The sequence below is a fragment of the Cervus canadensis genome, chromosome 19 (genome assembly GCF_019320065.1).
Source record: "Cervus canadensis isolate Bull #8, Minnesota chromosome 19, ASM1932006v1, whole genome shotgun sequence".
Classification (NCBI taxonomy): domain Eukaryota; kingdom Metazoa; phylum Chordata; class Mammalia; order Artiodactyla; family Cervidae; genus Cervus; species Cervus canadensis.
The window spans coordinates 44,311,200-44,333,456 of record NC_057404.1 but is presented as its reverse complement, the minus strand read 5'-3'; the positions used below and the strand labels follow the sequence as shown (position 1 = coordinate 44,333,456).

The 22,257-nt window shown below is 40.7% G+C and overlaps 1 protein-coding gene across 9 annotated transcripts in view; it reads right to left on the bottom strand.

The window, feature by feature from the left end:
* Window positions 1–1,578: 1,578 nt before the first annotated feature.
* The window catches only part of NPNT (nephronectin), a 76,586-nt gene continuing 55,907 nt past the window's right edge, over window positions 1,579–22,257 (bottom strand). For 6 of the 9 annotated variants that reach the window (XM_043438322.1, XM_043438323.1, XM_043438324.1 and 3 more), the window contains 5 exons: window positions 13,317–13,403; window positions 12,645–12,743; window positions 5,718–5,974; window positions 4,255–4,345; window positions 1,579–2,862 (listed from right to left, as the gene is read on the bottom strand). In XM_043438322.1, coding sequence (XP_043294257.1) covers window positions 2,618–2,862; window positions 4,255–4,345; window positions 5,718–5,974; window positions 12,645–12,743; window positions 13,317–13,403 — 779 coding nt within the window. In that variant the 3' untranslated portion in view covers window positions 1,579–2,617. Of the gene's footprint in view, window positions 4,346–5,717; window positions 5,975–12,644; window positions 12,744–13,316; window positions 13,404–22,257 lie in introns of all 9 variants that reach the window. The other 3 variants (XM_043438327.1, XM_043438330.1, XM_043438329.1) reach the window with 2 other exon arrangements.

The following is a 22,257-nucleotide window of genomic DNA, read 5'->3' as shown; positions in this document are numbered from 1 at the left end:
ACACATGTACATTAAGAGTTTGAAAAGCAGTGGGCCAAAGGTCCTGGAACCCACCACATTTTCAGAGCCTCCAAGGTATACCAGTATTTAGAATAGCAACTTTGCATTTATTTGTATGACTCTGATAAATGTCCATCTTCCTCTCTAGACTGAAACTCCACAAAGGGGGTTGTACCTCAGAGCCAGGCACATAGTAAGTGCTGTAAAATCTGTCAAATAAATCAATGAACTAGACTCTGAGACCTTATACTCATTTGCTTCTTCCAACCTCAAATACTTTAGGAAGAGGTTTTACTTCTAACATATTTGGAAAACTTCAGTTTTCTCAGATCTCCTAGAAATGATTAGGAAGGATCTCTGAGATAAGGAAAAAATTCTGAAATAAGGAAGCTGCAGTTTTTCATTACCTTTTGCTTAAAGTATATATTTATACAAAATTTGAGCTTCCTAGCCACTAAGGGTTCTCTGAGTACTGGAAAGGAAGAAGCCATTAACATATTCTCTATAATAATTCTGATTTTTGATCTTTAGATTTGTTTGTCCATCAGGAAAGGTTGTTGGAATAGGAGTAAAATGTTACAAATTAACCAAATCAACACTTTTTAAAAAAAGGCTCATAATTCATATATATATATATATATTTATATCTTTATCTTCCTTTATATAAAAAGATTTAAGACAAATGTTTAGAAGTAAGAGAGACATGAGAGAACATAACTAAAGCAATTTGCTGAGGTATGACATGTTATAGTGATTTTCCAATCTTTCTCAGAAAGCATAATAATATGGTAATATCTTTCAACTAGAAAATTATTCACAACCTTAAAGTTGAGAGTTATATTTCATTCAGTGGCAATTTTTAGGACTGCAAGCCTGGGAGGCAGCATCTCAAGTAATCCTGAGAGAACTGCCCCAAGAAGGCAAGGGGAGGAGCCAGATTATATAGAAGTCTTGCAATAAAGGGCAGGTAGTCTGAACATCAAGATTATTGTTAAAGAAAACTAGATATCTCAAGTTAAGGAATTTAGCACCTTTTTTGTATGGGAAGATGCAAGAGTCTGGGCTCAGTGAAATCATTCCTTTAATATGCAACTCAGCTCGCTGGGGCTTCGATCCCTGGGTTGGGAAGATCCCCTGGAGAAGGGAAAGGCTACCTGCTTCAATATTCTGGCCTGGAGAATTCCATGAACTGTATGGTCCATGGGATTGCAAAGAGTCGGACAATACTGAGCAACTTTCACTTCACTTCACTTCCCTGGGGCCAGTATCCTGTTTTCACATCCTGAGTTTCCTCAGGGCTCACCATAGGGAGTGACTACAGACTAATGGGTGCTAGATGGCAGGTATTCTTTCCTTTCTCAGCTCTGTTTCTCAGGGCTCAGCAGCTCAGGTTGGAGGGCTGCAACTGCTGATGACTGTGACATCCTCTGTTTACTGATATGGCAATATTTTATTTATCATTTTCGTTCCCAATATTCCTGGTATTAAAGTGGTTCTACTATAGATGGCATTTGTGAAAACTCAAATTACCTTGATAATTCTTCCAGTTTAGAAAAAAGAAAACTCCAAGACAATTGGTATTATTAACAGTGTTTTTATTTACAAAGAATTATTTTTATTTGGCTGTTTGGAAAACCATTAACATTTTTCACTTTTAGAAAACATTAAATAATAAACAAGATGTTATACAGTACTTTGGATAACTTCTTCCATCAGTGTAGTGCAATGTATTATTGGCACCTAAAAGTGAAATTTTCTATTTTCCCCTTTCATCTCCAGTTGTGCAGTTATATGACCAAAAAGGAAATGAATCATTAAAAATGGATCTAAAGCTGTATTTCCTGGCCCCTAACTCAAAGGCTTACTGATTTATATTCCCCCTCCAGCCTTGCCTCCACCAAGTTAAATGATGAAAGATTCTATAGTCCTATTGTTCCAAAAACAATACCATTTTGTGGGGCTTGAAAATTCCAAATGGTAAGAGACACTTATGCTATTAGGTGAAGGAAAGGTCCTGGCAGTGGTGTTGGGCATGACACTCTTTTTCAGTAGTCAGGTGAAGTTGTCACACACATTGCAGGGAGATTGCACCAGATAAAAATCTCTCTCAGCTAATGTTCTTAGCTATAGTCTCTTTAAAATTTTGAAATATCATCCATTAAGCAAGTAAAAGGGTTATAACTTTACTAAGAGAAAAAATGCACACCACCACATTAGGATGTCACTGAGATACTAAAATATCTGCCCATCACTCTTGGAATAAATAGATTTTACATTTTTTCTTTTTTGTTTTTGTAACACTTCTAGGCTTGCCATAAAGAGAGAGACCTTTTCATGAGCTCAGCGCTGTGGCTTTCCCCCTTTTGATTCCTCTCTATTTGGAGGCCAAGAGGGAAATAGCTCAGTTAGACCGTAGCCTAGTCCATGTTACTTAGGCCTGGAAATTTTCATTACATAGTAATACAATCAAGATATCTTTGGAGAGATTCTGTAATCTGTTACTCTACCTTGAGGTAAGAACACTTTTAACCATCTTAAATTAATAGAAAAGAATGTTATCAAATTTTTTTAAAGTCTCAAAAAAATTCACACACTTTTAAAAACAAAAGATTCTAATTTAACAACTGTCCCTGCCAGGAAACGCTCCCTCACACTCCAGTCTAAGCCTGTTTCCTCTTGTTCTATTCTTAGTGCATGTGGAGAGCAGCTGGTCACCATCCTCTCTGTACCAACCCTTTATATACTTGAAAACCAGCAATGGTTTGCCCCTCAGTCTTCTCTTCTCCATGCTGAATAATCCCAGTTCCTTTAACTTTTCATCATAGATCTTTTTTTCCAACCCTTTAATCATCTTTGTGATTCCTGGCAAAAACAGCAAAAAATATTTTGATTACTTAATCAGAAATGAAAGCCTCAGGAATAAGTTGCCTTTTAAAAGTTCTGTATGTATATTTTTAAACCTAAGAGTAAACTTTGCAGGGAGGAAATGCAGTTGTCGTCTCACTGATCTTAGAATTCCAATCTTGTCCTGTTGCCCTAGTGTGTGTATGAATCCCATTCCAGCACATCCAATGCCTCAAAGCATGAGATTTGCCTCCTATCCTTTCCTGACACAACAGCACATAGGTCATGTTCTAGACCTGCCTAAATTTATACTTGTTTAAAAATTAGTATGAAAATCTTTCAGTGAAGCTTCCCCCATGCTTCCAAACACCCGGCTTCCACAAACAGAACCTTTTCTTCAAAACAACCCGAACTTTCATAAAGCTGCTTACAGATTGCCAGAAAGAGCCATGATGCTGTGGTAAAAGCTGTTGGTTTTCAAGTGTAACCTGAAACAGTGAGGGTTTTATATGTTAACCTCAGTTTCCTGTCTATTACTGAATGGTCTACTGTCCTTTGTAGTGATCAAACTCAATGCCATTAAATTCACCTCGCTATGACCACAACGTGACACCTCTTCCAATTTTCTCTTGCTGCCAATATAAGGTCATGGAACTGGATGCCATTCCACCGTGTATTTTTTAACTCAAAAGATCACAAGCTGCCTTTCCCTTGCAACTAGAGTCTGTAACTATTAGGAACATGTAACTACTTAATACCAATAACACATTTACACAAAATACAATACTAATAACGAGGGATTATGTGCCCATTTTACATAATTGTCTTTAGAAGAAAAATACAGTTAACAAGAGTAAATGCATCTTGATATGTTATACACCCTTCTTTTACAAAGAGAATGGCAGTGAAAGAGTTCAGGTCAGACAAGAACTATCAATACCAAGTGGAGAGGAGAAACCAAATTTCACAAGCACACTGTACAACACATCTTGGGGAAGTCAATACTACTTGTGGTACAACACTGAACAGATAACAGAATGGCCATTTGCACAGATTTCTTTTGAAACCTTCTCCCATAATTTGCTACAAGAAACACCTTGCAACGAGGATGAAGGATGGTATAGGTCACACACGTCGAAGGCCTTCTTAAAAAGACACAGCATGAAAGGTTAACACCCAAAAATGACTTTGGACACGTCTACATATGCCCCCCTGTATTTCAAGGAGGGTGTCACTGTTCATTGGGATTGCACAACAAAAGCAGGCCAGCAAGCTGTGGGTCACCAACCAGACTTTCCTGACCCACTCTTTTCCTAGGCCTGATAAGAGGGAGGAGAGGACAGGAGGTGAAGGTTGGAAAAAGAGGAGGGAGCAACATGGGGGTTCATTGCTAGTTCTGGAGTTGCTCACGTTCTTCAGGGCAGTGGCCTTTTTTCAAGCTCACATCATCCAATCCAATCTCCCCAGTGTGACCATGCCTTTTTTCACCTTTGAAGATGACCTAGAGAGAGAACGCACACACGGGTCAAGCCTCCTCTGCCCCTTTCCAACGTCTGCTCATTTACCAAAATAAAGGCAATCTTTCCCCCAAAACTAAAGAGTAAACTTAGTAGAAGGAAAGACTAGAACAGAGTTGCCAGTGTCACGGAGGCTTGCCTTTTGGTAGGAATTTAAGTCATCAGTAGACTGTTGTTCATCAGATCACCTTACCCAGAATCAGTTCCTCTTTGAAAAGTCATTCTAAACAATAGACTAGTTCCATTTAGGAATGATTAAGAAGTGGAGACTTTGTCAAAGATTACCAAGGTCAGAAGAAAAGAGTGGGATGGAATATAATGGTGTAGAAATTAGGAACCAAAGATCTGAAAGATCACAATCATGCAGCCTTACTTAGATGTTTTTTCTAAGTTTTGTTGCTTAAAATGGAGTAGAACCAAACATCCTAATGCAATCACAGCCTTGTTCACTTATGTAAAGACCAAAGTCTTTCCTGCATTTTATCTTCTGTAGAGCATCCTTGCTCCTTTTAAAACAGAAACCTATGTTAGGGTGCGAAACAACATTTTTTAATCTCCAAACAATGTAAATATTAAGAGAAATTTTCAGAAAAATAGTAAAACAAAAACCAATTCTCTGATAAAAGCTGTATTCATGGACTCCATCCTTTCTTTTTAAAGCAGTTTCTAGAAACTATACTTCTAGGTATAGATGCAGAATCTCCTAGTAACAATTTTTATAAGTATTGCCGTAAAGACGACACATTTCCGAAATATATTCACTATTTCAGTGGGGTGTTATAGATCTTTTATTGTCACCTATAACTTGACTACTTCAGATAAAATTTATATATTCAATTGAAGCTTTCCCCACATCCTGTCCTGAATAGAATAAATACTTTCCAAACATATTGTTCTGGTTCCCACCCAAGGCTGCTTAACTATGATCTCTGAGCCAAAGAGGGGGGAAAAAAAGACTTTAAAGAAACATTAAAAAAATAACCCACTTTAGAGTAGCTCATGGTGGTCACAGTTTGACGTATAAGGAGTCTGAGGAAAAGGAAAAGCAGGTTAAGCCCACCGCACCCCCCGCCTTTTGAAGTTTTAACTTTTTTTTAACTTTTGCAACTCCTAAATTTTTTTTCGTTACAAGTAGGGGCTGTTCGCCAGGGTCAGGGGAGAGGCGGCCGTGAAGAACAGGTATGAAGGAGCACGGGTTAAAGAAAGCAGGCAAGAGGCAGGGTCACCAGGCCCGGAAAACGCCACAGCCTCGTGCCTGAATTCAGGAAGAGCGGAGGAGGCTTCCACTGCAGACCCCCGCGTTCTCCTCTGAAAGGAAAGCCTCCCCGGTTCTGCCTGCCTGGCGGGTCTACTTACGCTCTTGATGTCGGCCCCTCGCAGGGTGATGTGCGTTTGCCTCCAGCCATGGCCACCATTTCTTCCCCACAGGGCTGCTCCGTGGGCAGCGTGTTTCCTCACAAACACCTGGAGCGTGCCGGAGTGCAGCCCCGTCACCTTGTGCCTGAACGACAGGCACAGGTCCCCTGCGTGCAGGAGGTGGCCGAGGGGGAGCAGCAGGCGGGCGGCCCTCCCCAGCGGGCCTTTGGCTGCTGAGACCGCCAGATACTGTCCACCTGCAGGGGAAGAGCAGGGCCGTGTGTGCGCATGCGCTCAGCTGTCTGCTGGCACCGGGGCGGCGGCTGGCGCTTCGCTTCTGTCCTAAGCCCCAGGCTGTGCCAGTCATTTGTAAAGAATTGCAGACTTTTGGAGGAGGGAAACAGGACTTATCTCTACGACTGTCTTAAATTCTGTGGTTTTCTGTTAACAGAGAACACTTTGCTCATGAGGGGTACAGATTATGCCAAGGACAGCCAATAGTTAGTAATCCTAATGCTATAAATATTTCCAATTAGATATGATCAGACACACGCAGGCAAACACACACTCACCACCTCTTGATCCACGTGCATCTACTGCCTGGCTGGTGTGGTGGTTGACTTAAGTTGCCAGGGAGAATTTTCTAGGTGGATTTTCTACTTCCCAGCAGTAGAGCCGATAGTGATTTAAACAGACACTTGATCTGATCATTCTCACTTCTCCCCACTTAAAAAAATCTCTCAAGGGAGAAGGATCATTTACAAATGAGTTCGCTGTGCTTCTCATACCTGACCTCAAGAAGATGCAGAAGTGTTCTGGAAACCTGCCACATCTTCCCAGAGCATCAGTATTACTTGGAGGTAAATAGTTTAAAACATGTTTATGTGAAAACAAATCCATAATGATACAATTAATATATACAATTTCTATTATGTATACATGAATACGAAAATGTTAATAAAATCTTTCCCTTTGGAAAGGTCACTTTGATGATCTTGGATCCTCAGGGCCACAGCATTTGCTTCCCCCTATTGCTAGAGGAACTGCAATGAAGGGGGAAAGATCTGAGCAGCAGTGATGTGGGAGGGGGGTGCTGCTTCCTAGGACAGGGACAGCTGCAAGGCATATTTTGAAACTCAGTCCGTGTACAAATGACATTCCCCTCAGGCTGTTTTATTGCAACCAATTGAAAAACACACTGATGTCTCGACACTGACTTATCCATAGGAAGAATGTGGCTGCAAAGCTGAACATATGTATCTGTTTTGGTAGAAACCCCACTTACATTTCATTGGAAATGATTTCTTAACACAAACTGTACAAGACATGACAAGGTTTGGGATGTTATTCTGCAAGTGACTTCTCCTCTACCAAGTCCCCTCTGGGTCTCTAAAGACCCAAAGAGGTGACCTGTGTGTACCTGTGGTGTGCCATGCCCTGTGCAAGTGCTCCATGGGGAGCATCTCATTCAGCCTGCTAATACGCGTTGAGGTGAACACCTCTTAGCTTCTGCATCTGCAAACAAGCCTGAGGTTTTGAGAGGTGGTCACCCAAGGTGTCATCCAGCCACTGTGTAGCTGAGTAAGTTTGAGTTCAAAACCACCTGAATACCTGTTCAGCATGGGAATCACTGGTCTCCATGCTCCCCTCCTCCAGGAGACTGTGTCATAACCAACTTCCCCCCTAAACCCCGTTACATTCCTAGTACATGGTAGGCATTTAATGCCATTTGTTGAATTAATGATGTTCCAAGAATACAGCAAAAAACAACAGAGAAATAAGTCCCTTAGTCATGTTCTTGACTCACCAAAAACAAACACAATTTTTTGTACTCCTTCCGCCTCTGTCTTCCCCAAATGAATCCAAACAATATTTTGAGCCAAAATATTTAGATGGATTTAGAATGTCTCTCTGTTAGTCAGCTTTTTGAATCATCACAGGTATTTTGGTTAAGACAAAGATACAAGGTTATTACAGTTAATCTGCCATATTTAAGAAAACAAGGATTATCTTAAGTCCCTGTGGAATGGACACTAATATCACCATACCAACTCTGCCCGCAAACAAGACAACCTAACAAAAACCAAGGAATCCTATGAAGAGGCAAATAATCCTTTTATATAGATACTTAAAATTCTATAAATGAGGTTACAATTGCTCTCCCCCTGTAGGGCTACTCTGTGGCCACTAAGAGTTTTTTATTTTGTTTTTTAACCACAAAGAATTTTTTCCCTTTTTAATAAGTGGGGCTATTACAAATTTAGAATGGCAGTGAAGGCAAAAGTTGATTGAGCATTCCAAACAAACTACCCTATTAAATATTTTCACTTCTGATTCCAAAATACTGGTTTAAATATAAAATTACATTATTTTTCATGGATTCAATTTAAGGCATCACAGTATCTAAAGGTGGTTTTGGTCAATAATAGATGCCAGATATAAAGGTGATAAAATTTTAATTTCAAACAGATAGGAAATGATATCTGTACAAGGTTACTTACTACAGCATTGTCTGACCTGGAAACAGCTGAAACGTCCCTCAGTGGACGGCCGCTTAAATCCGTTTAAGGTGTAATGGAGTAACCACCACTAACAAGAGTGAGGGTGCCCTGTGTGTGCTGACACAGAACAGTCTTCTGCAGCAACAGCTAATACTATTCTAATGGTAACTCTGGGCCAGGGACTGCTTTAAATGCTTTACATATGTTTAGCAGACACTACTGAAGTGACTCAACTTGCTCAAGATCAAAGCTAGTAAGTGGTGGTGCCAGGTTACAGCCCAGGCTTTCTGGCTTCAAAGTCCACACTCATGTCAACTCTTAAGATAACATCGTTAAGTGGAAGAAGCAAGGTACAGAAGAGGGGGCTGTTGTGTGGAAAAATGTCTCTCTGGAAAGGTAACCAAGAAACTGGCTGCATCTGGGAGCCAGGGTTAGGGAGGGAGCTTTTCTTTTCCTGTTTTCATGTATTTCAAAATAATGTTTCTTAATGCTACAGTAGACATACTTGTACATACATGCTAGCATATAATTTTATACTTAAATGAATTCCCTGTAGCTCTCAGTAGCAGGCTGAGTCAGCTGCCCTTAACTTGATCCCCAGAGATTAGGGTTCCAGGAAAAGGGTCCCAAGTTTAGCCTTGACACTAGAGGAGAAGAACGTGTATTCAGGGTCACAGCTACAAGTCTATAGCACAACATCACATCTGTCAGGAGCACACACTCCCTAGAGGATGGATTAATTTCACTAAGTCACAATTAAGTTCAAGACTGAATGTGATAATAAAATCTAATGAGCACTGGGAAGGCAGATAATAAATGCACTTATTTTGCAGCTATTTCTGAAATTGTAAGTTTGTTTAATTAAGGTTTATCTTAGAGATATTAGTATCTAAGAATATTTGTAAATCTGGATCTTGCATAAGAAATACACAACATAAAAATCAGTCATAACTGCAGAAATCCAAACATGTTCCCTTACAAATGGTATAATCTAGATAGAAGCAAACAATTTGGGAATTAGAATAATACACAAAAGTGATTGATTAAATTGCTTATAGTCTTTTTCTGGCCTTAGCATGTGATATACGCACAACCTCACCTGGACTTCCTAGAAAAAAAGTAGGTTCAGAAAGTAAGCTTCAATAATATTTATCATCTGAGTGTGTTAGAATCTGTGTATAGTTAGAATTTCCCAATAGGTGCTAAAAAAACCCACCTGCAATTATGCCTTGACATATAAGCTGTATCATCTTTGGTCTTCTAACCACCTCTTCTAACTCTGTCATCTTTGGTCTTCCCATCCATTTTCCAAGATAGAACTCTGCTCTCTGATCTTGGATGACCTGGGATATTCCATTCTGGTTCAGAGGCTCCCAGGGCTCTAATCCAACCCTTGTCCAATTCTCAAAACAACACCTTGTCAAGTGTCGCCCAGTCCACAGTCTCCACTGACAGCCCCCTGATCTCTCTTTAGACAACTCTGACTATGGGCAAGTTCTGACAGTGAGCAAAAGTCAGCCACCCTGTAAGTTTTTAACTACTGATCCAAGTTCTTATCCCCTTGCGGTCACAGAACAACTGAGATAGACGTTGCCCGTCATGTACTGAAAAGCTACCCTGTTCCATTATTTCTACTCCAGACTGAACATTCTGGGTTCCTGGGTTTCTCACCTGTTTTTCTATAAGCTTTGAGATACCTTTCCATCAAAGTCATACTCTTCCGAGTCACCGACAATTACCTCTCTTCTCTGGTAAAACCAAAGTGTATTTTCCATTCTAGAAAAAAATACCTATTTCTATGGAAATGACCCAACTTTCTGGCAGCAGTGACACAGGGTTCATTCACATTGATTTTATCCATTAAAACTCTAAGTCTTTCATGCTTAATGCTAAGTCACATCCTTCCACTCCCACAGCCGTGTGGGTGGTTCAAGAGCTACACTATGGATTCATCCCCAGGAGATGCCGCCTCTTAAGTGTGGCCCACTGGTCTAATCTTTGGAGGCTGTTTGTGTCGGCACACACAGTTGCTTTCTCCCTTGGCTTTAAGTGATCCACAGATTGGTTAGTATGCCTTCAACATCCAGTTCATCCAAGTTGTTGGCAGAAACCTGGAGCAACCCCAGAAAAGCATCTTTGAGGGGCCAGAGCCAATGAGTAGACGCTGGATCTAATTACCCAGGCAGCCACCATTACTTTCCACTTGTTCTGTGTTATCACAGCCAAAGGACCATTCCAGACCTTTTTCTACCATTCTAACTGCCAATCCTCTTTTCATTTTTCTCTTGGAGGGCAAGTGGATTTGGAGGGGGTGAGGCAGGTCACAGCAAATTTAAACAATTTACATATGTGATGAATAATAAAAACTGTTGAAAAGTACTAAATTGGTTCTAAAAGACAGTATTTAAATTCCAAAAAGTCAGATATTTTACACAGACTGTTTACAGACAAGTACAATGAATTCTGAATTGAGTGTGAATTACTCTCCCCAGTGTACCTTACTTAAAACAGTTCTTCATTATGATCATGAGCATTATTCACCATTTTATCACATCGGGTTGCTAAAGATCCTTCCTTCTGTAGCACATTACTCCGGGTCAGTGGTCACTCAAATCTCCAAGGCCTGAGACGTGCTAATCAGATCATGCACACAATCCCAGGACAGGGAGGCCAGGCTGGATGGGGAAATTCTCAATAATACTGCAGGGATTGTGGGCACTGAACTGCTGAGGTTGCTGCCCGGGCAGGACAGAGAGGCGTGGATGGGAAGTCTGTTCTTTAGCTCTGTAGCCTTAGGAAACTGATGTAACCTCTGGGCCTTTGTGAAATAAAAACATTACTTCCACAGGGTAGATAAGAGGATTAAATAAAACTGAGATGATGAATGAGTCAGGATTATAGTAGATATCAAATACATGTTGATTTCTCCCTTATTCACAGTTATCTCTGACATTAATAATGATGTCATCTGTCTCAGAGCTAACCTTCAATTAAGTGAGAATGAGAGAGAGGGTACTGGTATGTGTGTGTATGTGAGACTAAAAATCATTTTACAGTTAAATCTAAAAACCCCTCTGAATTTATTGGGTACTTATTTTCAAAGTGAAAGTGTTAGTCGTTCAGTCGTGTCTGACTCTGTGTGACCCCATGGACGGTAGCCCGCCAGGCTCGTCTGTCCATGGAATTCCCCAGGCAGGAATACTGAAGTGGGTTGCCATTCCCCTCTCCAGGCAATCTTCCCAATCCAGGGACTGAACCCAGGTCTCCCACATTGCAGGCAGATTCTTTACCATCTGAATCACCAGGGAATTTTTTAAAAGCTTACCTCAAATTTCATTTTTTAAATATCTCTAACATTTCAGTCTTAGGGGATCTATTGAATATATTTTTGCCCCAAACCTTTAATAACTTGCTACTCAAAATGTACATGAGGGATGAACCTGAAAAGTATCCCCAGGAAGTGTGAGAAATGCATGAAGACCTACATTTTAACAAGGCGTCCAGCGGATTTGTGTGCACATTGACCACTGAGAAGAGCTGGTTTTAATGCAGCGTACCCTTAAGCTAACCTTTACATGTTCTGTGCTCTATCTCTCTCTATTGCTGGGATAGTACTGAGGAACTAGGCTTTTAAAGCAAGTAACTTTTTTCCCCCCCATGATTTGCATCTTTCATTCCTGAGTCTAGAATTAGGAGCATAAAAAGGAAAAAAAAGAAACCAAACTTCTCACCCTTCCATTAAGTTTGACTCGCCCATAAAAGATTAACTACTAAAGGCAGGGGGGAAGACCAACAACAATATGTAGCTTTGTTTCCTGAAACAAGACGACAAAACATGTAATTTCTGAAACTTCAGATTCGTAGGACATGTGTAATTTAAAAGTCTTAATTTTCCAAGGGTCTATATTTACATCTACCTCTCCAATAACATTCTCTTGTGGAATAAGTGGTGGTAATTTATAACTAATTTCTCCAGCATCCAAATTAGACTGAAAATTAGATTGAGAGAGATATTCACAACTTCACAGAAATTTCCACTGTTTCCTTCTACTATTATCTTAAAGACATAGTCATGAAAACAACCAGGGACTATATGATGGCTGCTGTACCGTGATATTATTTTTATACTTGGGAAGGGGGCACTACACATAACTTTATAATTTAGAATGAGCCTACATGTTTTATATTTACACCAAGCTGTTTTGAGAGAAATTAGCTGGCCTTTTAATGAATTCCTTGTCTACTTATAATTCTAATTGCTAGCTAACAAATTCAGTTCACCTAAAAAAAATGGAAGATGAATGCTGAATACACTTTTCTATTAAGTAAACACAGAGCTATGTTACAGTATCCTTGATTAGCAGAACTGAGGTCCTCAGATAGGATCCAGCTGAAATGTGTACTAGGGTTAGACGAACAGTTTTACCTGCTGGATCCCTCACTGGTTCCCAGTGCACGTCACTGTCTTTTTCCCGGATCCATCCACAAAGCCCATGGTCAAAATTACAACTGTGGATCAGAACACCTGCAAGGAAATTACCAGAAAGATGAGTGGACCACAAACCCAAGGGCTAACAACAACAAAAGCCTTGTGAACTAGAAGTATTATCCAAATGTTCTCTCCTGTCCACATTTAAATGTCCCACCAGAAGGTCTGTCCATGAGATCAAAAGGAAATCATATGAATCCTTTCTCAGCACAATTGTGCTTCAGTGCTCAGCTGTAGAAATAGAACACACCATTGCTGCCAAATTATGACCTTGTTACCTCATCACTTATAAAATATGACTTCCTCCTCAGCTTAATGCTGCCTCAAGATTTTTTTAAAAGAAGATAATGATGATTCACTGTTTTTGCTCAACTGATCTAACTACAGGGGAAACCAAGTGGTAAAAAAAAAAAAATGTACCATTTTCTCAGATGTAACCAAACAATCTACAATTTAAAAGCTGCTTTACTTAAAGCTGATTCATGTTGTAAAGCAGAAACTAAAACAACATTGTAAAGCAATTATCCTCCAATTTAAAAAAAAATGTTATTTTAATGAAATAGAGGGACATAGTGTCATTATAACAGTACTAAGAATATAGGGATCTACCTGGATCATCCTTTGCTTCATCATCTGCACTGACTCCTCTTTCAATTTCAAATATTTCAAACAAGTCATTTGAAGGCTGCCGTGGAACTGCAATAGAGAGGCATTTTGTTCAGTTTCAATGAGGCATTGACACAGAGGCGTTACCTTTAACACAGGGGAAAGACGTAGGTATTACACTCATCTGGAAACTCCAAAACATTTCATCACAGTTCACATGAGGATTCATGAAGCTTGTTCTGGAGCAATCTTATTTATCTGGGTACAATTTTAATAAATGGGTTTCTAAAGCTTCTAAAATTCACCATAAAATACATTAAAAAGTATCTGGAAAATACATTTTAAAACGGCTACCAATTTCTAGCAAAACAGCTCTATGAAATTCTAAAATTTGTCTATGAAAGATACATTATGGACTCTAAGGCTGTTTTAATGGGGGGGTGGGGTGGGGAATGCCTGTAATTGCAGCGAATGGTTTAACTTTCTAACCAAAGCATGAACTCATCTCCAGTGAACTCAGCATCTGCTATGGGCTTCAGGGCTTAAGCAGGTTCCCCGGCTCCTTTTAGATCAAATCCAAACTCCTTAGCACGGTGTTCACAATCCACCCCCTAAAACACACAGTACTGCCCAAACATGCTGTCCTGTTCACCTCTCTGACCCCCTGCCCAGCCTGGGATGCTCTCTTCCTGCTAATTGACCAGTCTAACCTCCCCTCTCTGTTACCAAAAAAAAATATTTTTTTAGTTGCTCAGGCGTGTCTGACTCTTTGCGATCCCATGGACTGTAGCCTGCCTGGCTCCTCTGTCCATGGGATTCTCCAGGCAAGATCTCTGTTCAAAGCTCAGCATAAATACCACTGGCTGGGTAGAAACTCTAATGTCCCGAGTGAATTCAACTCTTCCCCCCTGTACTCTGACGGCTCATATTTACATGCTATTCCACTCTTCCCTAAAGAATTGCAGTCATTTACACACATGTGCGTCTCTCCCTCTGCTGGCTTCTGAAGTCCTGGAGGGCATCAACCGTGTCTTATTCATGTGGCATTTCCAGGGCTGAATCTAGTGACAGGCATTCAGTGTTTACTGAGTGAATGGGAAGATCTTGTCAGAAGCCCATGTACACTTTAAAAATGGATTCATATCCATTTATTTACTTCTTCAATGTACATCTAATTGCCCCACATATGCCAAGCCCTGGGCGAGGTCCCGAGGAGACAGAGTGCATAAGAGCAAGAAGGACCTGGCCCCCTCGGAGCCTGCATCTAATGGGAGAGGCCAATTTCAAACGTAGAATTTAGGACCCTACAACTCCCAATTCTAATGAAAACTAGCACAGAAAAGCACCAGATGATATCAGGGAGAGTAGCTGGGTTGGGAGTGGGTAGTGTGAGAGAATGTTGGTGGTAGTGGAGGGGATTCTTGGCCCAAGACCAGGGAATCCTCCCTTTTCTTTGCCAGGACTTAAATTAATTAGCTCTATTTTTATAAGGCAGGGAGTAAAGATGTAGAACACCATGGAACAGACATCAGTTAAAAGGGTTCTTTTTCAATAATGTTCCAATGATTTTTAGCAATAATTTTTAAAATTAAGTAACACACCTGTAATATTTGCCCTGATTTTTTTAGCTTACAGCTTTTGAAGTTTTTATTTTCTTTTTTTTTTTTTTTGCAAAAGTCTAAACACTGAAGCCCCTTTCTCATCCACTCCCCCACTCACATATACCCATCTAAAATACAGCCTCGGATGGATGGAAGAAGAGAGGCTACTTAATGGACAAGATCTTGGGACAAACTGGTCACAGGTGCCCCTGGGGTGGCCATTTTACACCCAAATGACTGACAGCAAAGTCGACCAATTCCAGCTTTCCTTTCCTCATCTGGGGTCCTGAGAGGATCCGCCTCTTATGACTAGAAATATTACAGGGTTGTAGGCACACGTTTCATTTCTCATGACATAGAGAAAGTGTTTTTTAAAAAAACCAAATCCATAGAACAATCATGTTTTTGTTCCCTTCTCTTGTTACAGCTTATACAAATCATCTCTGGACTGGAATAGCTCAAATTTTACACTACCACATTTTAAGGGCATTGTGAAGGTTTATCAGCCCCCGTTTCTCTAAATGAAGGCCATCAAAGGGTAAGGCAGAGTCTTGGCGCAGAGCGGGAGGACAGGGCGCAGGTTTCCCGGTACAAGGGCCTGTTTTATCAGGAGGTCCTCTCTGAGCAAACACTGTTCAGTCTGAGACGGAAAGAAGATGGAACCTTCCAAGCTAAAAGCAAAGTGCTAGAGATGGGGAAGAGGGAGTGTTTAAGGCGGTGAGTACAAGGAAGGTGCTTGGGAATATGAGAGAAAGGTATTCACAGTGTCTGGAGGATGCTCAGAAATGAAGAAAGTGGGAGGGATAGAGGTTAAAAGTAAGGGATGAGACCACACGTTTGGAAAACAGCCACTCAGAGAATTAGTCATCTAACAACTCGTGAAGTGCCAGATGGTTCATTAGTATTTTAGGCACTTGGTTTCCAAGAACCATTTAATTTAGCAGTGGATGGTCATGCCCACCTTCATTGCAATTCACTGGGAAGTATGCCAAGGAATTTAGACCCAAAATGCTCAGCAGCTATTAGTACTTACAATTTTGTGTGCTGCAGTCTGTGGCTCTGCTACATTATTCAACGAATCCTCCTTCCTTACACACACCAGTATGGACTGGTAAGGGTGTCCCACTGAAGTGTCAAGAAAAGGTTTACTACCCACTCCCTGGTATATTTTACACTTTATATAAAAATTTAAATGAAATGATTTCCACTATGTACAAGAAAAACAAATGAACAAAGAAAAAAACAGACTAGAAAGAACAGTAATAAGATATACACTCCCATGCTTCACACTTACTTGGTCAATTAATATATGACCAAGGAACCAAGAATTGACAGTGTGGAAAGAACAGTTTCCTCAATTAAAAAAATGTTGGGAAAACTGGATGGCCAGATGCAAAAAAAAAAAAAAAAAAAAAAAGTGAAACTGGCTCATTATCACACACACAAAATGACAGAATGGGTTAAAGACTCCCCGGGGAACAGAGGGCTGACCAAAGACAGATGCATGAACATCTCTGAGAGGAGCTACTTACACTACGACCCTCAGGAGGAGTTACTGTGAGCTGGCGCCCTGGAGACTGGACAGGTGTGAACGTGACCCTCATTCCAGGGGCAGAGCTCACGGGAAGGCAGTGCCCCAAATAAAGCTAGAGGTGCAGGCAGACTCTGCAGGCCCTTTTACACCACTGTGAAGACTGTAGACTTCATTCTGGCTGAAACTGAAGTCTTGGAGATTGTAACAGAGGATCAGCTACAGATCAAGTACAGCCAAGATCAGGTACAGCAATTCTGGCTGGAGCATAGAGGATGAACAGGGGGGCTTGGCTCTCAAAGGGCAGTTATGACCACAATTAACACCAACCAAAGAATGTTTTCATACACTCTTTAGATGATTTCCTAAAACCTTTTCTTCCATTAGTCAAGGTTTCATCCACCAAAACCTACTTCTTATAATCTTATGAACTAAAATAAAGAGAAGGAACAGGTACTGAAGCAAGCGGACAGCCGGATAAAATGTGGTTGGATGGGGCTCAGGGGCCCAGGATGTTCCTAATGGCTGGGGGACACAGGGCCCTGAAGCCTGGGAGAAGAACTGGCCACACAGATAAGCAAAAACCTTCTTAAAAGGAACTCTGCCCTAGGATGTTCTATTAAGTATATTTTCCTCAGGGATAACAGTATTAATATATAACCTGTTTTCATAAATGAGGTTTCCCCAAGAGTCAACTGAATATTTTTACCAAAGAACATTAAAAGTAAGCACAGTGACATATATACACTACTATGTATAAATGTTAGTTGCCTGGTCGTGTCTGAGTCTTTGTGACCCCATGGGCTGTGGTCCATCCGGCTCCTCTGTCCTTGGAATTCTCCAGGCAAGAATACTGGAGTGGGTTGCCACTTCCTCCTCCAGGGGATCTTCCCGACCCAGGGACTGAATCTGGGTCTCCCGCATTGCGGGCAGACTCTATACCAACTGAGCCACCAGGAAAGACCCTAAAGTCTATGTATAAAATAGATGACTAATGAGAACCTACTATATCACATAGAGAACTCTGCTCAATTTTCAGTGGTTACCTAAATGGGAAGGAAACCCAAGAAAAAGATATATGTACACACACAGCTGATTCACTTTGCTATAGAGCAGAAACAAATCCAACACTGTAAAGCAAGTAAACTCCAATCAAAAAAAAAGAAAAGGTAAGCCCGGTAAAGTAAATGTAAATATTATCCCGCACACCTACTACCAGACTTCTTTCAAAGAGTAACTACTATAGCAGAATGTAAGCACAACTTATTAAAGGCAGGTTTACAAATTCTGTTTCTGTTCCAGGGTGGCTCCCGTGACATTACCCAGGCCAGTTCTGGCATTTGTTGTAGGACTAGAAGATTAAAGATAACACTGTCTTAAATTCTTTCTATACTTAGGGGTTTAGTTCATCTGGAGAAAATGGTACATGTGTAACTTCCCTAATAATCTGAAGGCTCTTTCTTGTGGCAAAGTGGGGATGAATGAGAAGGGTTTTAAGAGGCTATCTCTCTGCTTCCCTCCTCCTTTCTCTTCTGCCCTCCTCTCCCCTGCCCTCTTCTTCCTTCTCCAGATGAACATACACAGGACAGCTTTAAATCACCAGAGGGAATCAAATAAAAAGATTAGAAAAGAGATTCTGAAATTTCATTAACCACCTTAGAGAAAATTCTCAAGTCATCTACTGATCACTAACAAAACGCAAAGGATTGCTAAGCCCCACTGTGCCAAAGCTTTCACTGTGCGGGAAAAATCCCCAAAGTTCAAAAGACACCTTTGGGCTGACAGTAAAGCACAGAACTGGGAAAAATTAAATCTCTAGTGAAAGGCAGGAACATAGACACAGCTAACAATAATCAGCCCCATTTTTGTAACTCCCCTATTTCTCTTCTAATAAGATTTCAGGATGACTTGAAGCACTTGCCTAGAGCCACACCAGGAGAAGAGAATGTCTGAGATGGCTTTTCTCTAAGTGTGACCATAAGGGTGATGACTCATCTTTTCTAGGTCAGAGATCACTGGACAAGGAATGCGGAGGCCAAAGAACAAGGAAGAGAGGAGGGGTGGGAGGCGAAAGACAGCATCTCAGACTCCTTGCCTTTCATCCCCACTCTGTTATCTCTGAAGAGCCCTAGGTTTTACCACCAGAAACGTTTTGTCCCTTTGCTTTCTTATAAGCCAAAGGAAGTTGGAAGGTGAGGACTGAGTCTGAGCCCTGGAACAGAACACAGGTGGTACCACGGCCGACTATTTGACTACTGCTGTCTGGGTGAGTATAGCACCGATACCCGGGATGACACAGAAGCCCGCCTACTGTGAGGGACAGGCCTCGATGACCTTGGGACCAATGGGTCACTTTAAAGGAAAAGGGAAAGCTTTTATTTCTGATATTTAGAAGACCCATCATATAAGTTTCCCATCTAGATAGATTCATCTCTGCAAAGGCTGTCATCACTATTTGCTCAGTAAAGAAGTTGAGGTGATACTGTCTCTGTTTTAACATTACCACTGTTCAATTAGGTACCATAAATACCTAAAAAAATAAAAGAGGATATTCCAATTATTTGGTCATAAGTAAAGTAATGAAAGATGATAAAAAAGAATCAGAAAAATATAAACTCAAAACTAGAACACAAAATAAGGCTGTGTTTTTATAAGTTAAGTGGGAAATGTTTTCATTACCATGTAAATGAATTCAACAATATCAATAGAAGTGGTACAGCTTTTGGGTATTGAGTTCTTATTGTATGCCAAACACTATGGTAGAGTTTTACAAGCACTCTCTGACCTGATTTTCACAACCGCCCAATGAAGCAGATGCTGTTATTATCCCCACTTACAGATAGGAAACCAAGGCACAGCAAGATTTCATAACATGCTGCAAATCGTGCACCCCAATGTTCATCGCAGCACTGTTTATAATAGCCAGGACATGGAAGCAACCTAGATGCCCATCAGCAGACGAATGGATAAGGAAGCTGTGGTACATATACACCATGGAATATTACTCAGCCATAAAAAAGAATTCATTTGAATCAGTTCTAATGAGATGGATGAAACTGGAGCCCATTATACAGAGTGAAGTAAGCCAGAAAGATAAAGACCAATACAGTATACTAACGCATATATATGGAATTTAGAAAGATGGTAACGATAACCCTATATACAAAACAGAAAAAGAGACACAGATGTACAGAACAGACTTTTGGACTCTGGGAGAAGGCGAGGGTGGGATGTTTTGAGAGAACAGCATTGAAACTTGTATATTATCAAGGGTGAAACAGATCACCAGCCCAGGTTGGATGCATGAGACAAATGCTCGGGGCTGGTGCACTGGGAAGACCCAGAGGGATCAGGTGGGGAGGGAGGTGGGGGGGGGGGATGGGGAATACATGTAAATCCGTGGCTGATTCATGTCAATGTATGGCAAAAACCACTACAATATTGTAAAGTAATTAGCCTCCAACTAATAAAAATAAATGGAAAAAAACAAACATGCTGCAAATCACAGAGTGGCTGTGAGCATAGTATTTTTCATTACAACTCTAAATGTGCACAGCGACGCCACAAAAAATCTGATCTCTGACTTTGGTCATGTTCACCAAGAACTCAATTTATACCTTCCAGAGAGAGCTATCTTTTTTTTTGACAGACATCATAGGATCCAATTAAAATATAAATAAAATGCCTTGAAAACTTTCAGAATTCACAGCACTCGAACCTGACCTTCAAGCCGTCCTTCAAAACATTTGCTGAAATTTCATCTTCAGGGAGATGCCAGGCATCTTCCCAGGGTCTCTCTAGGCCTTACAGTCTACTAGAAAGCAAACTAGTTTGAAGACCTTTTCACCCCTCAGCAGAAACAATCTTTTTACTCATCACCACACAGAATCAGAAAAGAGATCATATTTCCATGACTATGGAACAATGTGATCACACCAGCCACAGACTCTGTAAAATCCATAAAAGGGAAAAGAGAGAAAGAGCTTGTGGACAGGAGGTAGCCAAGCAGCAATCATTAAAGTGCAAAGAACTCTGTCTTACTGATGGTGCTTGGAATTTCAACACACAGTCATGATCTAGAATATTACAGCAACAATGAATCTGGTTTTCTGATATGGCCACTCTTAAAAGCCCATGATACATATTACATTATATTCCATAATCTTTATTCTGCAACACTTTCCTTCTTGATATGGCCCAGATGCTGTATGCTATGTTTTAGGCACAAGTGTTAAATTTTAAACAACCCATGTGTGCACGCTCCATTGCTCAGTCATGTCCAAATCTTTGCGACTCCATGGACTGTAGCCTACCAGGCTCCTCTCTCCATGGGCTTCTCCAGGTAAGTAGACTGGAATCGGTTGCCATGCCCTCCTCCAGGGACCTTCCAGACCCAGGGATAAAACCTGAATCTCCTGCACTGCAGGTGGAACAACCCACAGCTGGCTTTGTCTCCATTCAAGGCATGTTCTGCTGTATTGAGTTGTCATTGTGTTTTAGGGAGCCCTACTCTTTGGTAAAGAACTTGCCTGCAATGCAGGAGACTTGGGTTTGATTCTTGGGTCAGGAAGATCCCCTGGAGGAGGAAATGGCAACCTCCTCCAGTATTCTTGCCTGGAGAATCCCATGGACAGAGGAGCCTGGCAGGCTACAGTCCATGGGGTCGCAAGAGTTGGACAGGACTTAGAGACTAAACCACCACCACCAATCTTCAGCGCAGTCGGCAGATCAGCAGTGTTCCTTACTTGTGAGCTTGTGAAACATGTAGAATCTCAGATCCTCACCTAGACCCACTGAATCAAAGTTTTCATTTTTAACAGTCTCTGTCTGATTTATACACACTGAAGACTGAAACATGCCTCCCCAGAAAGTCCAATTTAGTTAATGTGTGGATTAGGACTCGACATCTTAAATAAGTACCCTAAGTTACTCTGGTTCAACTGGGCTTCTGATAACACTCTGAGAAAAATCTACTTCCTGATCCCAGTGCTATTATATTCCTTGCAGAGCTTTCTAGCTAAAACTGGACAAATCTGACATGCTCAATTATAAAGAAATTTTAAAAGGTTAAAAATAGAAGTTAACCAAACTTTGATTGGGTTGGTAAAAACCAGCAAGTTCTAATAAAGTTAACATGATTCACCATCAACATTCCCTGGGGTACTTTTCCAAAACACAAAACTCTCTTGCTGGGAGAGTGGGATTCTACGGAAGTCAATGAAGGACAGGGACGCCTCGCATGCTTGGGGTTGGTCGCAAAGAGTTGCACACGACTTAGTGACTGAACAGCAACCACTATCCTCTCCTAAGGAATGACTGTTATAATAAATTACTGTGATCAGTGACAGTGGGAATGGGAAGATTAAAAATCACTGCATGAGGATAACAAAAAAGACAATGATAATCACCCCAAACATCAACAACTGGATAGATCCATGGTTACTATTTTGGTCTTTTTTTCTTCCAGACTTTTGTATTCACCCAGACATGGGAAGATGTGTATTTTATACCTAACTGGGGTCAAATGGTATACCCAGTTCTGTATATTCTCTTTCACTTAACATTTTTATAAAATAAATACTTTTCCAAGTCAGTGAACATTTTTTAGAGAAAGATATCAATGCATAATATTTCACTGTATTGCTAGACTGGAATTGCATTTTTCCCTAATGTCCTTTACTTTGGGTTCTATATAGTGTTTTTCTTTTTTTCTCTGCTCTGGGATACCTCCTACCTGCTCTGATACCAGATTTTTGTCTTTGGTGTTCACTTGGTCTTCAACCTTTTAGCAATTCCCTGCAGCATACCTCTG